The sequence below is a fragment of the Anneissia japonica genome, unplaced genomic scaffold (assembly GCF_011630105.1).
Source record: "Anneissia japonica isolate Jap-2015-1 unplaced genomic scaffold, ASM1163010v1 scaffold1889_len2455224_cov183, whole genome shotgun sequence".
NCBI lineage: Eukaryota > Metazoa > Echinodermata > Crinoidea > Comatulida > Comatulidae > Anneissia > Anneissia japonica.
In genome coordinates, this window is record NW_022752980.1 from 964,857 (window position 1) to 986,268 (window position 21,412).

At 35.3% G+C, this 21,412-nt stretch overlaps 1 protein-coding gene across 1 annotated transcript in view; it reads right to left on the reverse strand.

Annotated features, from left to right (window-relative positions):
- Positions 1-1,979: 1,979 nt before the first annotated feature.
- Positions 1,980-21,412, reverse strand: part of LOC117122600 (arrestin domain-containing protein 3-like) — a 20,162-nt gene continuing 729 nt past the window's right edge. The window contains exons 2-7 of the mRNA XM_033268238.1: positions 5,900-6,034; positions 4,263-4,510; positions 3,748-3,930; positions 2,994-3,194; positions 2,509-2,623; positions 1,980-2,419 (exon numbers count right to left, since the gene is read on the reverse strand). Coding sequence (XP_033124129.1) covers positions 2,247-2,419; positions 2,509-2,623; positions 2,994-3,194; positions 3,748-3,930; positions 4,263-4,510; positions 5,900-6,034 — 1,055 coding nt within the window. The 3' untranslated portion in view covers positions 1,980-2,246. The remainder of the gene's footprint in view (positions 2,420-2,508; positions 2,624-2,993; positions 3,195-3,747; positions 3,931-4,262; positions 4,511-5,899; positions 6,035-21,412) is intronic.

The window sequence follows — 21,412 nt, forward strand, 5'->3', positions numbered from 1 at the left end:
CGTGGGCTATCCTTGGTGTTTACACTGAATAAATCCAATCCAATCCAATCTTGCGGTTCGAAGAACCTTATTTGCATATCAATGAAGCATGCACAAGACATCACAAACTATCATTTGGCCTTTTTGATGGGCCAGATTCCTCAAATCTGGCCGTATAAAAGTTTGCCTGGCCGTAACGTTTGCAAAGTCACGGCCAAACTATATTTGGCCGAATTTTGTGAAAACTTTACATTTTTATCAATATAGCTAGGCCTAATATAGGCCTAACCTAGACTTGTTTTGAATATGTTGTTTCGTACAAACGCTTTTATTCTAATCGTGTACCTTTACTACATTGAACATTCGTAGTCGTACTCGCACTAAACACTTAATGTATGTCCCCCCCCCCCCTTTGGGAAGAGTTGACGTAAGAGAGAGTTTATCTAAAAGGTTAGCAGTTACATTAAATAATTTAGATGATCGAATGAAATGTATATTTTTGTTTTATGAAGTATATCCTCGTTTAAAATTTTATGAAGACAGTTATTGCAAGTTTTTACCATATTGTGTTCTTTAATGTTCCAACCCAGTGGAGGTTTCTAGCTCTTTTGGTTGTGAAATTGAATAAAATAAAATAAATTTTGTATAGGCGCTGCAGTGTTCTTTATGTGAAGTGCCATATAAATGCTCGATGTGATCATTCGGGTCCAATGACACCTCCAATTTCAAGCAAGTGTTGCTGAGACTTCTTCTTACTCTGGAGTTAAGTTATATGAGAATCAAGAAGATGGTTCTGATAGCGACATTGATTTATTGTTTGAAATACTGCAACAATAACATTCAGAGGCGAATTTAGAATGTTATAGATAAAACGTTTCTTAGGTTTGTCTTAACCAGGGGTGGCGTAATTCTAAGGGAGCCACGGATTTGTCATTGAAGATTCCATACAGGCCCTTAAAATTATTGCTATAGATCGACTACAGTGTACGTTATTTAATACATTTAAATCAAATTTAGATCGATCTTAATAATGTGACTTTTAATAGGCCTTCATGCTAGCAACTATTTACAGAACATATTTAATATTATGATGTAGCTGGGCATTTAATTTTGGTGATTAATTATAAAAACAAAATCAGTGAAAGATTAACATTGTTCTTAGTATATCAATTTAATTTCTTCAATTTCAAACAAATTCAAATTGATTTTCGTGTAATTTTTATATTTTAAATGAACGTTATGTACCAATTGTTGTCTTTTAATCGGATTAAAATCTGGCCGGGTTTTGGCCGATATCGAAAAAAAAAATTTGGCCGAATTTGACCGTGAGATGGCGTGTGCGTGTGTTATGTGCGTGCGTGTGTGTGTGTGTGTGTCGTATCTGGCAGCCCTGGTCGCGTTTCCAATCTCCTTGTACAGTTGTCTCAGGCCTACAGCGATGTACATTTTAATTGGTTCGCCTTAATTCTACCTGACTTTAAACGTGTTTTTTACGCTCCACTGCTTCAAGATAATATGCAAAATAATTCAGATTCAACTGATAATTGACGGTTATTTAAAGACAATTTAGGCGATAGCAACTTAAACACAAAGTAATGCTAGATATTATAAAATGTCTATAATTTAAGGCTGCTTTTGTGCAATGTGCATATCACTATTAAGTCTTACCACGTATAATTTTACCTACAAAACGGGTTTTTACATCCCTGTATTTGAAAATTGATTCATATAAAATGCAGATTTATGCATAGACCTAAATGGCATACCGTAATTCACAAACATACAACGAACACGTCCAGTAATGATGGATACTTTTTAAGGAAACACTTCCATAGGCCACACTTCTTAAAGATCTAGGGATGGTATATGACAGATAACGACAGTAGGTGGCAGACACAAAATTAATTATCCCTAGTGTCATTCTTGTTTTTGAATTCAAAATACAAATGACAAAACTTGCGATCTTCAATACAGTTTGCGAACTGTTTTACTGCTCTACCTCCCATAGGTTGTACAGTATAAGTAGGGCACACTGTTTTCATGATCTTGATCACGGCTGTTGAGCTAAGAAGCAACATTCGATGATATATTAAACTTCAAATTCTCTTCCTTCATACTCGATTTTATTTTTTTGGGCATAAATTGCAGTAAAATCATAATATATCAATTTTTTCAGTTTTTTTTCCAGTTATGATATAATTTTTTATAAATTCTAGGATACCCACATCGGTGAACGCAATTATATTGCCCTAAAACACAATCTGCAATCATTTCGTATCTAATAGTTGTATGTCGGTGAAGTCCGTCTGCTGCCGGACTTTACCGAAGTATAGGTACTTAGGTGTGAACTGAAGATGGCCGAAGGTAAATTCGTTGTCCTCTTCGTCACGGATCTCTTTGCTTTCCTGCTCGGCTGTTCGAAACATTGATGCATTATGTACTAGTTTAAAAAAAAATAACAATAAGTTTACACAAAATGTTAGAATAAATATCAATTATGATTGAAAATAATGAGGGATAAATGTTTACCCTGGTATGATGTGGAAGGTCCTGGCCGTTGTGGTTCATCGATGGGAACATTGCCGATGTAGAGCTCCAGCACCAAGTCGATATCAAACGGCGTGTTGTTCACGTCTACCGTAAACTACACAAATCAACATAATAATATTGTACTAAAATTAGGAATTAATTAATATCAATAATAATAACAATAATAATAATAATAATAATAATAATAACGATAACAAAATTAACAATAATTAAAACATACAATATAAGTACTCATAATGTAGGCTGTCATCTGATCTTCTAATTTTAATTTCGGACGATTTATTTCTTAAATGATGATAAAATATTGTATAAATGGTTTTGATAATAATAATCTTTGATAAACTGTTTCGTTTTACTAGAAGAAAAATGTGATAATAACGACGATATTGACGAATTGATGATGATACAAAAAAAGTATAGACTTACAACATACGAACGAACCCTAATATATGATCTGTCTTTACCTTTATGAAATATCTAATATCTATAAACGTTGCACCTTCAAGTGAGCAAGGTGGAAGTGGCGGTATCGGCAGTTTGGCCCGATTCCACGTGGCGGAACAGTGCGCATCGCAACCATTATCCTTGATGCTGGAGACGACATGTGACGTAGTTCTCTTGTGTGGCGTTCCAACCCCTTGTCTGAGGGCTAAGTAGTTAACTGACTGAGGGAAATGAGTTGGATGGATAAATAAAAAGAAAAAGAGACTCCTCATGAATTATCGAAACATTTTCATAAAATTCAAACGATGCATTATTTATAAAAATTGAATGATTTTTCCTCTAATGATTTGGGACAGTTGCAATTCTACTACAACGCATTCATTTATATTACAGTACCTGCAAAATGTACTACTGACATTGATAGAACCTGCTATAATACAAATCATCAATCATCAATAATACGATGATTTAATTCAATCAAATCATTGAGGGAGCTCAAACCATTTTTGTGGTTGAAAATATGCAGACGCATTGAAAACTGAGCCATTTGGCTTCGCTTGGAATCCGAATCCGATTTAAGCAACTGAATTTCACACAATTGCACTTGCTTGGAACAACGCTAGTTCTCGATGCATACCGTAGCTATTAACAGTGTTAACTATACGCCCTCATTTTAAGCATTTTGAACGACAAAATGGAATGACCAATGCTACAATCTCCCATAACACTCTTATTGCACTAGTCACTATAAAGTTTTATTTCTTTATATCGAACCTGAATAAGCTCCGCTTCAAGACTAATAATACTTCTGCTGCTCATGTTTTCCAATGAGGCTGACACGTAGATAAACTCTCCCGGAAGATATGCCCGTTTGTCGGTGGCGGCGCTAATAGAGATTGGTCCAGTCGCACAACATAAACAACAAACAGTCTTCTCATCTTCAACTGTTAAAGGAGTCTAATATAAGTACTGCACTGTTAATTATAGTTTTTAACATATTAATGAAAATTTATAAAATACATGATTTTTAAATGTACATAAATATGCACCACATCTTCATCATTCTTATCTCTATCGTAATCATGATCATCATCACATTATTATCATAATCATAATCACATCATTATTACCATAATCGTATTGTTATTTTTTAATTATAATGTTCAATAATATGACCAGCTTAGTAAAAGAGTACTATATAATCATGTTGATTAGGCTATTATGGCTATTATTACAATTATTGTCATTTTTAGATTTAGTAATAATAGTATTATATTGTACATACTCACTAATGCTTTTGGAACTCGACTCAGAAAAAATGGCGGTCCTGTAACAGTAAAAGCGCGTTTTGTTACGTGATCAAACTTCCAAGGGCGTGAAATAATCGCGCGAACTGTGTACCTAACATTACCAAGATCGCCTTCGAAAGAACAGGCTAGTGGTTTACTCGGGAGTGTAAACTTGAATGTGAATATGTGACATCCCTCAGAGAGTGATAACACTTCTTCCTTGCCCTCGCCATCAATATCCGATACATCTGAGGAAGCAAGTGGATTATGTACAAATAAACAAATTATTGCAATAGAATATATATATATATGTATATATATAATAAATCACATCATATATATATATATACATATATATAATATAATATAATATAAATCATGATAGCCGTTAACACTGTTAAATTATATATAAATAATCAAAGGACTACATTTGTTGAGAGCTATAGCACGATGTATTATTATGTCTATTATTCGAACACTGTATTTACCTTTCTTTTATACACATCTAGATGTGTATAAGAGACAGGTTGTACAGTATAAGTAGGGCACACTGTTTTCATGATCTTGATCACGGCTGTTGAGCTAAGAAGCAACATTCGATGATATATTAAACTTCAAATTCTCTTCCTTCATACTCGATTTTATTTTTTTGGGCATAAATTGCAGTAAAATCATAATATATCAATTTTTTCAGTTTTTTTTCCAGTTATGATATAATTTTTTATAAATTCTAGGATACCCACATCGGTGAACGCAATTATATTGCCCTAAAACACAATCTGCAATCATTTCGTATCTAATAGTTGTATGTCGGTGAAGTACCATCTCGTAATAATGTGTCCCGAGTGTCCTGAGCTGTTGCTAACCCTAACCTTCTTTCACCGAGATAGCGTACGGTGCCACACTCTAGACTAGACACCGTTGTTTTAAAGTGCCGTGTATCTACGTGATATCTGCGCTTCCCAGTATCGCTCGGCGGACGCGTGCATACCTATGAGGTGACCCACTCAGGATAATTGCAATTCTAAGGCATGATCAATGCGTGTTTGTGATAATATGTGAACCGTTTACACGTGAACAGTTTACAGTCATTTAAATTACAATACAAGCATGACATTTCCTTGCCCTGCAATATGATATTTCATACTCGTACTTGAAGTACGGTATATCATCCTTCGAATGGGACATTAAGGCGTTGGCTCGTGTAGGCATTGTAATGTGCACAAAACACGCAGTATTCTAGTTGAGAAAAATGGGATTTAATTGTGGCATACCGGTACTGATAAACACTTTCTACCACTCAATTCATGTGTATATAGGTATTGTATTTGTATACGTGTTGTATTGTGCAGACTCGGGAAGCAAATCAACAATAGGCCTATTGCATGTAGACAATAGAAATCTAATTCAAAAGCACTCTTTTGTGTTAAGGTAAAAAAAAGATGATATAATATCATTTGCATGTCAAATAAAATATATCCTCATTTGAATTTTATATAATGTATTTATTGAAATTAATATAAAGATACAAAGGATACTCACATTGATATTCGATTACAAAATACGTTAATCAAATTTACCATTTGTAAATAACGTCAGATTTTATCGAACGAATACCTCCAAGAAATCACACTCACCGCTTCCAAATATGGTCAAACCTTCGTTGAAGTACTCCTCACCGGACGCGTAATAGATGAGCTCTTTTGATTTCCCTCTTGGTTCTATCTCCTTCCATGACACGGATGATCGTCCAGTGAATATCATTCGGATAGCTTGAAGATTAACAACACATTTTAACTAGAAATTGCGTTAAACAAATATATATATATATATATGTATATATATATATATATGTATGTATATGTATATATATATATATACTAATAGATATTTATTGATAATTGTGTTTAGGATGCTACTCAGCCTGCCTAATTTGAACACTATAGTCACGTCAGACTCGTTAACAATTGAAATTAAAGGGATTCATAATCTACTGGAGTTTGTTGTATCACCTCATCACTTTTGTGGTCAAGTAACGAGGCCCTAGTTGATTAAACAAAAATAATACCAAGTCCCTAGACTTTACATCTCTAACCGTTGACATATTTTGTATCGCCTTTCTGCTTTTCAGCATTAAATTGTTTTACTCCCAGAATTCTCTCCCTCGTACAGAAAGTCTTCTGCATACTTTTCTGCTTTTAATCAAAAAACGATAAAACCAAGTCCCTATACGCCGTGTTTCAGCCATTGTTAAAATCAAAACACTACTGTATATAGCCATGACATATGTAATCGTTAAATGCTTTATTGACATTTGCGTGTCGTAACTGTAAAATAAATTTTCTTTCGATTTGTATAAATTTGAGTAATATGTTCTACTGTTATACATTCAGCAACCTAAATTCTGATGGCATGACCACATCATGTGTACATGCATTGCATCCCTCGCCAACGAAACGTTTTATTGTACAATATGTTTCGCTGACTCAATTCAAATTAATACCTTAACTACCTTGGTTGATGAACCATTGAGGAAGATCAACGGTCAGAGGTCGGTGAATATTTTAATCGATTTCATCGACAACATTTAGATATTATGAAATTATAGTATATGTGATGCTATTCAATGTAAAATGTATAATGTGTAATGGAATGCATGTATAATGTGTTGTATGTATAATGTATATGCCTGATGTATTATAATGTAAAGTAGTGTATTGTCGTGTAGTGTAGTTTAGTGCAATGTGGTGTGGACGTGTAGTGTAATGAATTGCAATTTACAGTAACGTAAATGCAGTGCAAGTAAATCCTAGCCGAACTCCTTGCTGGAGCTTATCCCAAGTAGCTTGAAGCGGATGAGAGGGTAATACTCCCCCTGGATGGGACGCTGGTTCACTCAGGTTACTCCCAGCATTTTGCTGGTACCCATTGATACAGCTGGGTAGACTGAAGCAATGTAGATAAAGTGCTTTGCTCAAGGATACAAGCGAAATGCACAGCGTTAATGTAAACGTGATTTAATGTGAAGTTTGAAACGTAAAATTAATGTATATAGGCCTATATAGGTATTTGTTTGCGCATCACTGAAGACTCACGCAGTGTGTTTCCGCAATTGCTAGTTATACAACACTGTTGTAAATATAATCGTGTTGTATCATTTGTAATCGTTGAATACCTTACTGACATTTACGTGTCGAAACTGGAAAAATAAATATTTGTCTTATGTGATATGTTCTATTATATTTTCAGTCTTAATTAAAATTTTGACATGACCATGTATACCTTACATTGCATACAACCTAACTCCCGAGTCTCTAGTTAACGTTTTGTTTTTGTTGTATTTTTCATTGACTCGATTTAAGTTAATTTATCAGCCTTGGTTAATGAAGCATTGCTGAATGTCAATGGTAGCGATTGATGAATAATTTAATAAATTTCTTCTGTGTATATAACGAGAAATCAAAGGACAGCCTTTATACATGACAGCTCTGCATTCAAACCATTCTTTATCGTGATTTTAATCATAGGCCTATATAAAGAAAATTGTACAACATCCTACACTGAATATAATGCACAAGAGCGATGATGTTACGGATATTAATATCACTCTATGCTAGAATGAATATGTTGAGTGAAATGCTGTTTGCGTTTTGTTCTCCAAGCGGCTTTATTTACATTTAATACTTTAAAAAAAGGTGGTTTACTGCTTTTGATAATAACCAATATCATATCGTTCCTTATCATTTATTTCATATTTACATTTATAGATAACATACTGGTACAACTTAGTATACAACACGCACAGTTACAACAGTTATAGCTTGATACAAGGGCTTTACATCCGCGAGAAAAAGGCGCAATATAAATGACAATTATGATATGATTATGATACTAAAGTGTTAGTTGACGTCAGGAGAATTGCTCAAATTTAACTGTGCTACTGCATTCAACACCAGCTAAATTAAACTCGACAGCTTAGCAATGATAAATGACATTATTAAGACTACTGTGAATGCCTGTATTTTTAATTTGTATATTTTATAAATTCATGTCAAGAGTCAAGTTCAATTCATCATTAAACCTATTTGAAATAAACTGATATTTTCCAGGTGTAGGAGTTAAATTTATAATTTTCGCTACCATGACATTCCAAAATATTTGACACTAAATTTAATTCAAGCTACTGCAAAATACCTGTATAATTAATTTGTGTATTTTATAAATACATTTCAAAAGTCAAGTTCAATTCATCATTACAACTATTTGAAATAAACTGATATTTTCCAGTTGTATAGGAGTTAAATTTATAATTTTCACTACCATGACTTACCAAAATATTTTAAGCTAAGTTTAGTTCACTGTCTTTTGCCGTAGTATATTGACTGATTCTTTAATTATTTATAACTTTTCAATATACGGTATGGCGTAACAATTGCATAAATATATACAGTGCTTCCTTTAGCAATCAAATATCAAGCTGAGCGCGTAGGATCGAGCATTCAGACTGACAAACCGTAAAACCTCGAATAAAAGCCCCATGAGATTAATCTCGAGAAGAATAGCTCCTCTCGAAAGAAGCCCCTCCCCCCCCCCCTCTCTCTCTCTTCAGGTTGCAAAAGTAATCTCACGAAGATGCCCATTTGCTTCTAATTAAGATAATATGGGCTTCTTTCGAGATAGTTACATTACATTCAGGCTGACGTTATCTTTGATTATAATAGCGTGTCAATATGAATATTATTTTATTGTACTAGCATAGTTAAAATTTTAAATATATATATACAAAATTTCGGATTCCATAGTTGAAAAATTTCGTATAGTAGAAATTCCAAAATGTAAAACATTCATTTTGAAAAGAAGCCCCTCTTTAATTTGCAAAGGTAATCTCAAAAAGAAACCCATCTCGAAAAGAAGCCCATCCAAGCAATGCCGTGGCCAGCTATTGGACAGTTTGGACCAGTGGCGGCGCAAGCGGGGACAGGGGGGCTTAAGTCCCCCACCGGCCAGGTCAAGCCTCCCCCTCCCCGCCGGACAGAGCTCGTCGGGCAGTCAAACAATAAAACATATAAAAATAGGCCCACACCAAGCCAACACATGTCTGTCACAGTCTGAGAGTGCCATTTCTGGCCACCCAGAGGTTGCTTCTTAAAAAAAATTTCATTTGGGAGGGTGAACCCCCCTCTCAATCCCTTTCCCCAGTTCAAGCCTACTAGCTCAAGTCCCCATGTCGGACAACTTAGCCCCCGCCCCAGAAAATATATCCTAGAGCCGCCATTGATCGGGACAGTCCCACACAATTTTTCTAATGGGTCTACGAAGAATGTTTCCACATTTTTAAAATTGGTTCTAAAGTATGTAATTTTATGCATAAAATGGGTTTACTTTTTGAAAAATGAGTCCAGATTTCTCATATTTATCTTAAAATTGGTAAAATTTAAGAAAATGGGTCCAGATTTTACATATTTTTGCGTAAAATGGGTCCACATTGTTTGAATTTACGCGTAAAGTGGGTCCACCTGATATTGTTCCACACTGTTTGGAAATCCTGGCTATACGGCATTGCATCCAAGGTTCATAAAAGGGTCGATTCGAGGTTTTACGGTACTGTATTCGCATTATTGCTTTTCCAGCTTTGTACAGGTAGAAATCTCCAAAACAGTACATTAATCAATTTAAAGGGAAGAAGAAGTGGAGCTGTATGATTTAGTGGTTAAGATACTTTCCAATCCCAGGTCAAGTGTTCAAATCCTAAGATTTAAGAATTTACTTGCAAATAAAAACAACTAAAATTAATGTATATACGGCCTGGTTTTGATAATAAAAGTGCACAATATACAAGGCCGGAACTATACGTTTGTTTAAAGTAGCATATTGAAATTGTAGAAGTGAATTTAATACACGCAAGCAATTAGGCCTACTTAATATAGGACTAAATTTGAAATATCTGAGCATAAAAGAAGTATTAGAGGATGCAGGACAAAAGGAAACATATTAACAAGACCGCCCTGCAAAGGAGAAATTATCATTAGGCTAGGTTAGAGGGACTTGTTTTGATGAAATTTTTGAAAATCCTGAGGTTAAATTATGATGGGAAACAAGAAGATGGGAGAGAATTCCAGAGAATCGAAGTTCCGGACGATGAATGCCGAGCGCGAGTGGGAGGAAGTGCTAACAAAGGGATTAAAACAGTAGGTTCTATAGGCCTATCTGCTGATTAGTACGAGTCGATCGAGTGAGCAGGGAACAATAGTGGAGGCATGGTAGATTTTAAGCTCATGAGAAAGTGGGAGATTCATCCCCAATAAGCCTGACTGATTTGGACTGCACATTGTCTACAACAGCTATAAGAGATGGAGAAGCACCACCCCAGATATGGGAGCTCAGTACATTAATATTGAGATATTCCTCAGTTATATTTTTTACCCATTCGTCATCTGGTAGGCCTCTGTTCCTCCTTCAAATTATTGTTTGTGTATTCGACAACTATTTTTTTTAGTAATTAATCCAATCTACTGTTAAGACTGTATATTATTGCTTTGTTTCCCGGTGCTGCTTTCAAAGATGTCAAGTAATTTTATTCCGGAAAGATATCCCTTGAATTCCATGGCACCTAACGTCAATAATTCTATTTCCGTCTTTAGATTCAGATCGTGGATGAATGTTAATGCAATTTTTTGCGAACCGTAACGAGACGTATCTAACGAACACAAGTAGTGTCGAGAATAACATGTTATGTGATAATATAGATGTAACTACATAATATTATTTTCACGACAGAGAGCCTAACACCACTCGGATGTGCTTCACTTTGCTGTGAAATCTGACTTACACGCTTCTTGGATTTATCGGCTAAATATCATCGTATCTCTATGGAGTTGATATCTAGTATATTTTTCTTCACAGTCAATATTTAAGCTTATTGAGTTGATATGATTATACCGAACCGCATTAATGTGAAATACGATTGCTACCAAAGCGAGTCCTGCAGTTAGTTGGATGGGGTGTGTACTTAACCATCCCATTTGGCTAAAAAATTGTACTCTCTTAATTGCTATATTAATGTTTAGATATTTTTAGTTTATTCTATTTTAATCCTTTAGGCACATGGCCAAGGATTACCAATAATGATTTAATCACTGTCCTGTTAGATAGGTGGCAATCTCTTCACTTGACGAAACATAAACACATGATACTTTACACAGACCAAGTATCATCATATATGAGGGTTAAGGAGTGGAGTTGTTTTAGTCGTGAGAAGAAATACTGTTGCCGTGACAGGATTTGAACCCCGGACCCTGGGATTGGAATGCAAGCACCGTAACCACCAAGCTATTCAACTCCACTGAAAAACAATGTTATTTACAACTTTAAGTTAAACAATTTCTTGGGCTTCTATCATTGAGCACTAGGGTTCTATCAAAACATCTGTTTATAAATACCTTACAAATGTATAGGCAATCATTATAAAAAGCGCATCAAAGCTTCTAAATTGTTATTGCTATCTAAAGGATGGGAAATGCAGAGTCATTGGAATGTCAAATATTATTACTGTTTACTTAACAATAAAAACTGACTGGTTATTCGATATTTGTAGGCATTTATTTAACAGGGATCTGCATTGACTGCTGAAACAGAATAGCAGTAATTATACTGCGCATCAGCGTGTATTCCCGAATGTGCCACTTCATATTTTTCAAAAAGCTTTCAGAGAAAAGCTTCCAAACTTCACAACTTCTTACTTGAAATGCAGAAAAACAGTTTGTAAGCCTACCCTTTACTTTACGGGGCAATGTTGATGAACATGCATCCAGGTATGATTATTAAAATGTTGCTGATTATTAAAATGTTGTTGATTATTAAATGTTTTACGTCCTGTAATGTGTTGCGATACGGTAGGCCACAGTCCGTATACACGTAGTCCCGTGTGACGCGCCCGCTGAGAGTTGGTAGGGGCGGATCCAGAGATGTCTAAAAGGTGGGGGGGGGGGCGAAAGGGGAGGCCGAAATTTGGGCCAACGAGACAACACCATCTTACGGGTTTCGGAAATTTACGGTGTTCTAGACGCCTGAAAATAACATTTGAGGCTTTCCGGGCTATCATTTTTTTCTTTTTCTTTCTTTTTTTCTCTTTTTTTTTAGCTCCCAAAAGGGGAGGGGGAGGGGCCGGGCCCCCTTAAATTTCCCCTGGTTGGCACTAATTTCACATTTCTGATGGCGTATAATCATGAGACAGTTTAGTTTTAATACACTAATTTAAGGGGAGAGTTCTAGGTCTATATTTAAATTTCTATTTAAAAGTAAATTAGAACTTAAAAAATAGCCAACCCTATAAGTAAAATCAAACCAGTATTTGCATCTGCAGATGTTTAAATTTCTTGAAAATCGCTGGCTGAGAGACTTTTTTTCTCCAAATAAACCACTTAGAGGAATTTTCGCTAAGGGTTGATTTCCATAAAATCGCTACAAGCTATCTCCGACAGCTTCGGTGATGCCGATTGGTCGGTCGAATCGGGGAGCCTGCCCGATTGCGTAGGGAACGACTGCACTGGAAACACTTTAGCGACAACGATTTTAAGGAAACCATGCTTAAGCCGTTTTATCTCCACACACATACACAAGTACCAACCCCCACATATAAAGACTCATGAATATTGGGTTCTTTGGAAGTTACTAATACTGTCAAACTTAAAGTAACAAATATTATTTCCGCATTTTACACTATACCTGCAGCTTCTTCGTTGGATTGTTTAAATTAATTACTTGAAAGAAGTTAGGAATAAACGATATATTTAAGGAAATATTCAACTAGGAACCCCCTTTAAGCTTAATCATTCACGAGATGAGACTGAGATTGGATTTCTGTTGGTCCCGTCAGCCAGTCTAATATAATCGTATATATATTCTGTGAACATTTTAGCACGCGCTCACAGGAAGATTTAACGGTGTAGCGCTGTTCTCATTAAACTTTTTCCTTTACCTTATCTTTATCATCATCCTCCACTGTAAGTCCATAAACCATATTGAAAAGTGTGAGATACAGCCGAAGAGAAAAGGAAATGATTATTCCACAATTCAGTGGAAGGATAATTCCGTACCGTATAATACTAATTACATCATCCGTAATTGAGTTCGGTCTGCGATAACCTTCTCTGTATTATCTATTTTCTCTATGGTATTATCAAGCCAATTATCTCAATGCAATTTATCTGCTGAAAACTATGCACCTGATATACAAATTTAAGATAAATATCTATAATTTGCTAGAATAACAATCCCTTATAGCTGAAATAGAATATCTTGTTTTTATCATTATTATTATTATTATTATTATTATTATTATTATTATTATTATTATCATTATTATTATTATCACCATTATAATATTTTATATTATTATAATTGCCATACTCATCATCATCATCGTCATCGTTACAATAATCGCCATCCTAATTATCACCACCACCATCATCATCGTCGACATCATCGTCGTCATCATCATAATCATTCATCATTATCTTCTTCATCATCATCATCATTATCAGCATCAACGTCTTAATCGTCATCAAAATCATCACCATCATCATAAGAATCATCAATGGACTGATGAAAATAAGCAAATTACCGCCAGAAAACAAGTACGGTATGTTATATCGAAATTCAAATCATTTTACGATGGAAGACATGACAGTATGTCGCGAAGCGTGCGTACAGCATGCTGCTACACAATACTCAACAATGAGCTTATCCACCAGGCATTCTCATGCAGTCGCGGTGGCTACCTATTTGTACAAAGTGATTTTTGCATATATGTGAATTTTTAAATGGTTGTTGACGGAAGCATAAAATATTGAACTATAATCTCGAGTGTAAAAGCATCTTCAAGCTGCTGGTTCAAATTAAGACATTGCATTGCATAAACGCCATGGAATAGTACAATAATGAGTTGGTTTTCGTATTTTCAATTCGTTTCACGACAATTGCAAAGCAGTAATTACTTCTCAATTGTATTTTATAACTTAGCTACATACGCACATATTATCCAGACGTTTTAGTGTATTAACTTCTTAAGTAGTAGAGTAGTAAGTAGTAGAGTAAAGTAGTCCATGGCGACTGCCCACTATCGACTCATTCCTATTATGCCGATACCGTACGCTATTCCGCGTAATCTTTGTTCCTCGTCCTATAGTCTTTCTATTTTTAAGCAATGTTTTAGTTATAAAGCGCCTTTGTATTTTAATCTTATTCTTAAAAATATTCGATTATCTGAAAATTTATACTCTTTTAAACTTAAATTTAAGCAATTTATTAATAGATAAATTTGTATATTTTTTTTAATTGAATTTAACTGGTTTTAATGTATTGTTTTTATTGTTGGCCTTTTTTCTTTTTTCTGTGTTTTGAATATTCAATATTTTAAATGTTTTAATGTATGTATGTTTTTATCGAGGGCCCTTAATGATCAGTTCATTTTGGAACTGGATAGATCACCCCTAAATAGGTTTGTTTCTGCGTTATGTCAGTTTCAAGTGCTCACTAAAAATCTACTGGGTGACTGACGTAGGCGTAACGTTAATTTTCGTCGGAACGCGTCAATGGCGTCGTATAATTTTTGACCCAACCTCAGTTATCATTACTGTTAAACTACGATTCTAGAAATAAATCGAGCATTATATTACGCCATGCGTGTTTGGCAGTTGAACTACTGTATACATGCCATAAAATTAAATACATTTTTGTAATAATATAAGCGCATGTGGTGTGTATAGTTGTCGATGCCCCTCGTACACGATACTGATGAATTGTAATTTTGTTGCATCCCAACAGAAGGTCAATATGATTAGTCGAGGATGAAATGACATTTTATTTCATAGCAAGAGTTATGAAATAAGCATATTTATCCCGATGGGAATGCTGCGTGTTTGGCAACCGCTAATGATTGCTATTCTCCATTAATATTGTAGGCCTAAGCCTTACCATCAGTGTTAAGCAGAGAAAAACAGACAAGAACAAAAGAAAATTAAAATCAATATTTGAATTACTGTACTTACTTTGTATATTTTATAGGTTATTATATTTTAATTGAAATAAGAAAAAAATCCTTTTAACTGAAGCTGACCATTACATTGACCGGTAATCAAGAAAGGATTTTCGTAGTACGGTAGTAGTTTAGTGAAAACTGTAAATTAGTGAAAACTGATTTGTTTATATATGTGCGTCAGTGAAAGTTGATAACTATTTAAATTATTTAAAATGTTAACAAATAATTGTTTTTTTCTGCATTAGGCATACATGTAGGCCTATCCTTAAGTAGCAGTTCGTAGTACTCGTGTTAAAGCGACTATTATCAGCTGTACTTACGGTACTTTTTATCCCTATTATATTAATTTTTTAATCTTTGTAATTGAAATTGTAAGATTTTTATCTTTTTTTTATCTACTTGTAAATTGTAAATTTTGTCTTATATTTTCTTGTTGTAATTTTTATAAATAGGCCTATCTTTTGTAATAAAGCTTAAAATTTGACCTGAAGGGTCGGCGACTTGTTATTATATTATAATTTTTGGTTTTTTAATAAAGAATAATAATAATAGTATTGTGCAACCTAATCACCCTTACATTATACTTGTCTCATCAAAAATGAAAATTCAAGTACGTTCATATTGTCAAATGACAGAAAAGGTGGTGCATGGATGGATGGATGGGTGAATTTATTCGGTGTAAACACAGTAGGCAGTACACCGGAAAACAATCCTCTACTCTTTTCCGAATAGTGTACTACGTTTTTGAACGTGCACACGCACGGGGCAAACGGCTTAAATAATGTCTCATACGAAAGACGGTGCACTATCGTAACTTGCATTTCAGCCACGAAACAAAAAATTAAAGAGCAGAGATGGGAATTGAACCGGGGATCACCTACACATCTCCACGATTCAGCGCACACACAGCGCCAACGCCAGTTTAGCCTACTGAGGTAAGCTGCTCTCTCATTATTATATATAAAGTGAACATTTCGACATCACTTGGAACATCCATTACAGATGCAGCCGTATCAATTATCAATAATTGCACAAAAACAAAACAGTTGAAAATACGAAATGAACTGTATGGTACCTCAGTATGATACACAAAAGTATTTATTGTGATTAATTATAATAAAGGTGTATTCCAAAGAGTATAGACCTAGTTTCGTGGTGTATCCAACAGGGATTTTTGATGGTATACCACGGGGCTATCACGAAATCAACTTCACATATGCTCCAGCTAATTAATTATAAATGAGTAACAGATGATATTTCATTTCTGAGCAATGTAACAAATCATGCAGACAATTTGTCATCTTCATTTGAAATGGTACACTGTCGGCGTAATTACCTTCAGGTTGTATCGCTAATCCAAATTTAAATTAACTTATACACATATTATGATAAAGAATTATTACCATTTTTATTAATTAGTATTGATTTATAGCAGTCTTAGAATAGAGATATGTATACTAGCAACGGTGAAACATAGTAATTGGCTATGTTGACGTTTTTCGAACCGGACCATTTTGTTATAGCTCTGACCTAATAAGTATCGAGCAGACTTTCAGCTTGACCGGTACCTAATATTTATATAATATGCCGTATAAGGCCGATGTGTCTAATATGTATGTATTATATTAAATACTGTATGTATAAATATTATAAGTATACGTATTATGATTATTACATAGGCCTAATTAATGTTTCCGAGGCTGAAAATATAAATTTAACTTGAACAAAAAACAAAAAAAATATCGCCAACCTAGATGGGATATGAATCCATCTCGTAGTAGTATCGATGTCTGTATAAAACACTAGGATGACAGATCGTGACGAGCATACCAATTGACCGCTGATGTGATGCGCGCCTGGGGCTTACAGACGATCAATGAGCAAACTCGTATCAAACAATCTTTGCTCTATTTAATGCCTCTCAAACTGATTTTATTATTTTTTTAAACCCGCATTTAATGCACATTGAAATTGTAATAATATTCTTTCATTGATTGCCAGCCTGTGGTGTGGCGCGTAGTCGCCTTTAAGCTTGGTTCAAAATTTAGACCTATTTTGGCGCAATTCGCTACGTCTACGCCATTCACCAGTGTCGATTCTGTGAATCACTTGAAATTAGACGCGTATACGGTACTAACACAAATTTGAAGTGGTGTTTCAAAATAGTTGCCATGTGTTTTACGGTATTTGCCACCGTTAAAAAGTTGATGGGCGCGAATTATGCAAGCATACACTTTTTTTTTGTAAGAGTTGAAGTAAAAAAAATATAGTGGAATAATTTAATTTTGAAACGTGGTGCTCTTGTGTTAACGAAACTCAGGCCTACATTTTTACGCGCTCGCTAAAAATACTCTACGTGTGAATAATAGTACGTGTGTAGAGCGATGACAAGTGCTAATGACCGGATCGCTCTTTTTTTGTATTAAACTTCTCCAATAATAAGTATATCCATTAATTATTTTATACGGGATCGAAAATAATCTAGGTCCATTCGAATGTTCGTTATTATGATATGTTGAACTTTAGTAAGACTGTAATTATGTACGTCGACATGATTGCGAGTTACACTCTAAGCGCGCATCTTAACACTCAAAGAAGTCATTTGCATACCGGTTGCGTTATTTTTGCTGCCTTATTTATTTATCGAAAGTCAGTCTATTATTTTAGTCCACCTAAAGGGCATTGTGTTTGTTGATGTGAATTTATAATGAAGGCAGCCAGAACTGAGTGTCGACACAGGCACAGTGAACTGAACCATTTGTACAATATGTATAACATAGGCTATTATTTAGGCGCACATCATCGATGTTTCATTTCTGAAAGTCTTGAAAGTGAAAGTGTATAAATGGGTAAATTAACCATTATACGGCAGATGGTAGTAGAACTAATGCTTTAGATGTACCTTACTGTGTGCATACTAATGTTAATAGGCATTTACAGTGGTCAATACGCTCTAATCAAACGACCCACCCCTGATGAAATAAGCTACAACTCCCATGACACGCCTGGATCATTTTAATATTTATAGAATTTCCTAACGCCAATATATGATTATGGTACTCTGAGACACAGATCCCCTATATGATGAGCAAGTGGGATAAGCCTGGTTTCGCGTTTCGCGAGTCGACCGTATCGGCGACAGTCGCCGTCTGGTTCAACTTTGCCGATTGCATTAATTGCAGACGAAACAGGGTGCATTGCTAGCTGCTCTAACGCAATCGGGAAGGCACCCCGTTTCGTCTGCAAAGCAATCGGCAAAGTTGAGCCGACCTAGGTTCGATCTTCCCGACAACTGTCACCGATAGCTTTAGCGATTTTATGGAAACCGAGCTTGAAGCTTGGTTTCCATACAATCGCTCACCCTAACGGCGACAGTCGCCGATATCTGATGGGAAGGTTGAACCTGGTTTAACTTTGCTGATTGCGTTGCAGACGAATCAGGGTGCATTGCAATGCTAGCTGCCCTGACGCAATCGGGAAGGCACCCCGATTCGTTGTTTGCAAAGCAATCGGGCAAAGTTGAACCAGCTTCAAGCTTCCCGACTTTCGCCGATAGGGTGAGCGATTCTATGGAAACCGAGCTTGACTCAACTGACCGATCAGCGTCGCCGAGTCAGCGATCAGGATCAGGAGTCGGCGGTAGCGTGTAGCGATTATTTTGAAGACCAGGCTTCACCGAAAACCAGCGATTGTAATGGGAAAGTTTTACTAAGCTTAATGCATCAAAATGGTGAGGATGCGCCATCTGCAATATAGGCCTAATGCATAAAGCAAATAACATGCGAATACTTGCTAATCAAGTCGCTTCAGGCAGTCTATTTTTACAATTTTGTGATACGCTTAAAATAATAATGTACTGTACTGTATACCAGGGTGACCGCTATTAATTCAAATCACAACATTGATAATACTTACATGATTATTCATAGCTTATAGAGGCCTAATTGCACATAATTGTAAGCATTCTGTGTGGATCAGTGAATATTTACTTTAATTTCCCAAGTGATGCAACACATTCCTATAATAGGCCATAATGCTTTTATAAATACTTCCTAAACGTTGTGGAAAATGAAAGGGCGTCATGAAATGCATGTTACGTGCGACAATGGCGTGCGCTTGTGCGGGCTGGGAGAAAAGCACTTTTCCGAAAGTACAGGTGATCTAAATTAGGCCAATATCGTATATCCACTGTAGTAATAACGGCTTCTTCAACCTGCTTTCTATAGCATGCCGGTCCTCAAAATCTAGGACTAAGCTATCATTAATTTTGTTTTCTCGATGAACTTTTCTGTTCTATCTATCTAGATACAGTATCTATTTCGCTTTTAACTTCACATCAGTGTTGTAATATAAATCTACAATATAGGAGCAAAAACACTCCAGAGTTAAGCAGTGAGCTATCTGGATATATATCTATCTAGGTCTGTAGTAATTTCGAAAAAACCTTGAGGTTCATCATCTTGCTTGCCAAGATTTTGCGCAGGGTATACTACAGGAACTGGGTCGAAATTATGATTATTCTAATATAATTTTTAATTTAATCTAATAAATGTTATCTATATTTTGGCAAAACAGTTCTTAAAAAAAACCAATGTAATAGCAATTATTATTATGAGCAGCAGCAAATGAGGACAAAACCACAGTCATCGATAGCTGGACGACATGTTCGATTTTTTTTTCTATTAAACGCACAGATTTGTTAATAACATACTCCGAATTATTCATATCGATAATTTGACTTATAATTTAAAAAAATGTAGACTGAAAATACTTACTTAGATAATTAGTAGGGTCTATGACATTTGATTTGAGCAATATTCAGTGTATAAGTATACAAATATTCAATCTATCATGAATCATACTTTTCACATAAAGCCTATATACCGTTACAGTAGTTAATACAGTTAATCATTTAATGAATGTGAATTTCTGGCACCATAAGTGTCAAGTTTGACTAATATTAGCGCTATAAAAATTGTCTCGTAACATTGCGACTCCCGTGTGGTCTAGTGGTTAGGATTCGTAGTTTCACCCACGCGACCCGGGTTCGATTCCCGGCACTTCAAAGGCGTTTTGCTTTCACTTTTATGTTTCGTGATCGAATGAAGTAGAACCTGGTAAAACTCTAATAAATTAGTATTAAAGCTATTACTATCATTCAATTAAAACCAGACAAGTAAACAAAATACCTGCCTTCCACCCAAGCAGCCCGGGTTCGATGGTGCAGGAAAGCATTTTTGTTCAGTTATTGACACTGACGATCAAATAAAGTACAGAACAATGCTGGCATGCCGTTGTTCGCAAAACCTGGTAAAACTCTTATTATATTTGTATAAATTGTTTGATTATTATTTGTTAATTTTCTTAAAATTTCCCATACGCCAATATAATATATTTTTCGGTCACACTCCGTGCCAAATCCACCCCACCCCACCCCCCCAAATGTTGGGAAGGTGTTGCAATGACTGCACCCAGCGTACTCTGGTAGACTGGTGCTTTTGAAATTGAGGTTACTCAATAATGATCCACTCCCTTAACCTCATAAAATTGGTAGCGTGGATTGGTCGATTCCAACACTACTGCTACAGTAGATGCTTCTTCCTCATTAAAGAGGTATGTACGTACAGTTATGTATCATTGATAATGTATTCAATATTCTATATCTAATACCAGGATCTTGGTTGTATGCTTTATGCTCTGGCATCGAGACAGTCAATATTTACAATTAAAGGCAATCATCATTTTACTTCAGTTATAGACTAGTCCTTTTTTTTTTTTTTCTTTATTGCAAATTGAGGAGTAGAGCTAGTAGATAGTTAAGATACTTGCCTTTAGTCCAATTCCAGGGTCTTGGTTGTATACTTTTGGTATTAGATTTTTTTTTCTCCAGACAAAAACCAACTGCACTCTATTCCAAGCCACAAACAGACGTTTTATAAGCATAGTGACAGTTTCATTCCAAAGGGGGCGAGTGTTGTTGGATGTGAAAGGGAAAAATCGAAAAAATAAATAACCGGTATACAGTAGTTTAAAATTACACTTACCTATTAGAGATTTAGGTTCAGAAAGCTCTAGCATCACATGGCCTGACACGACATCTCCTGCGTAATAC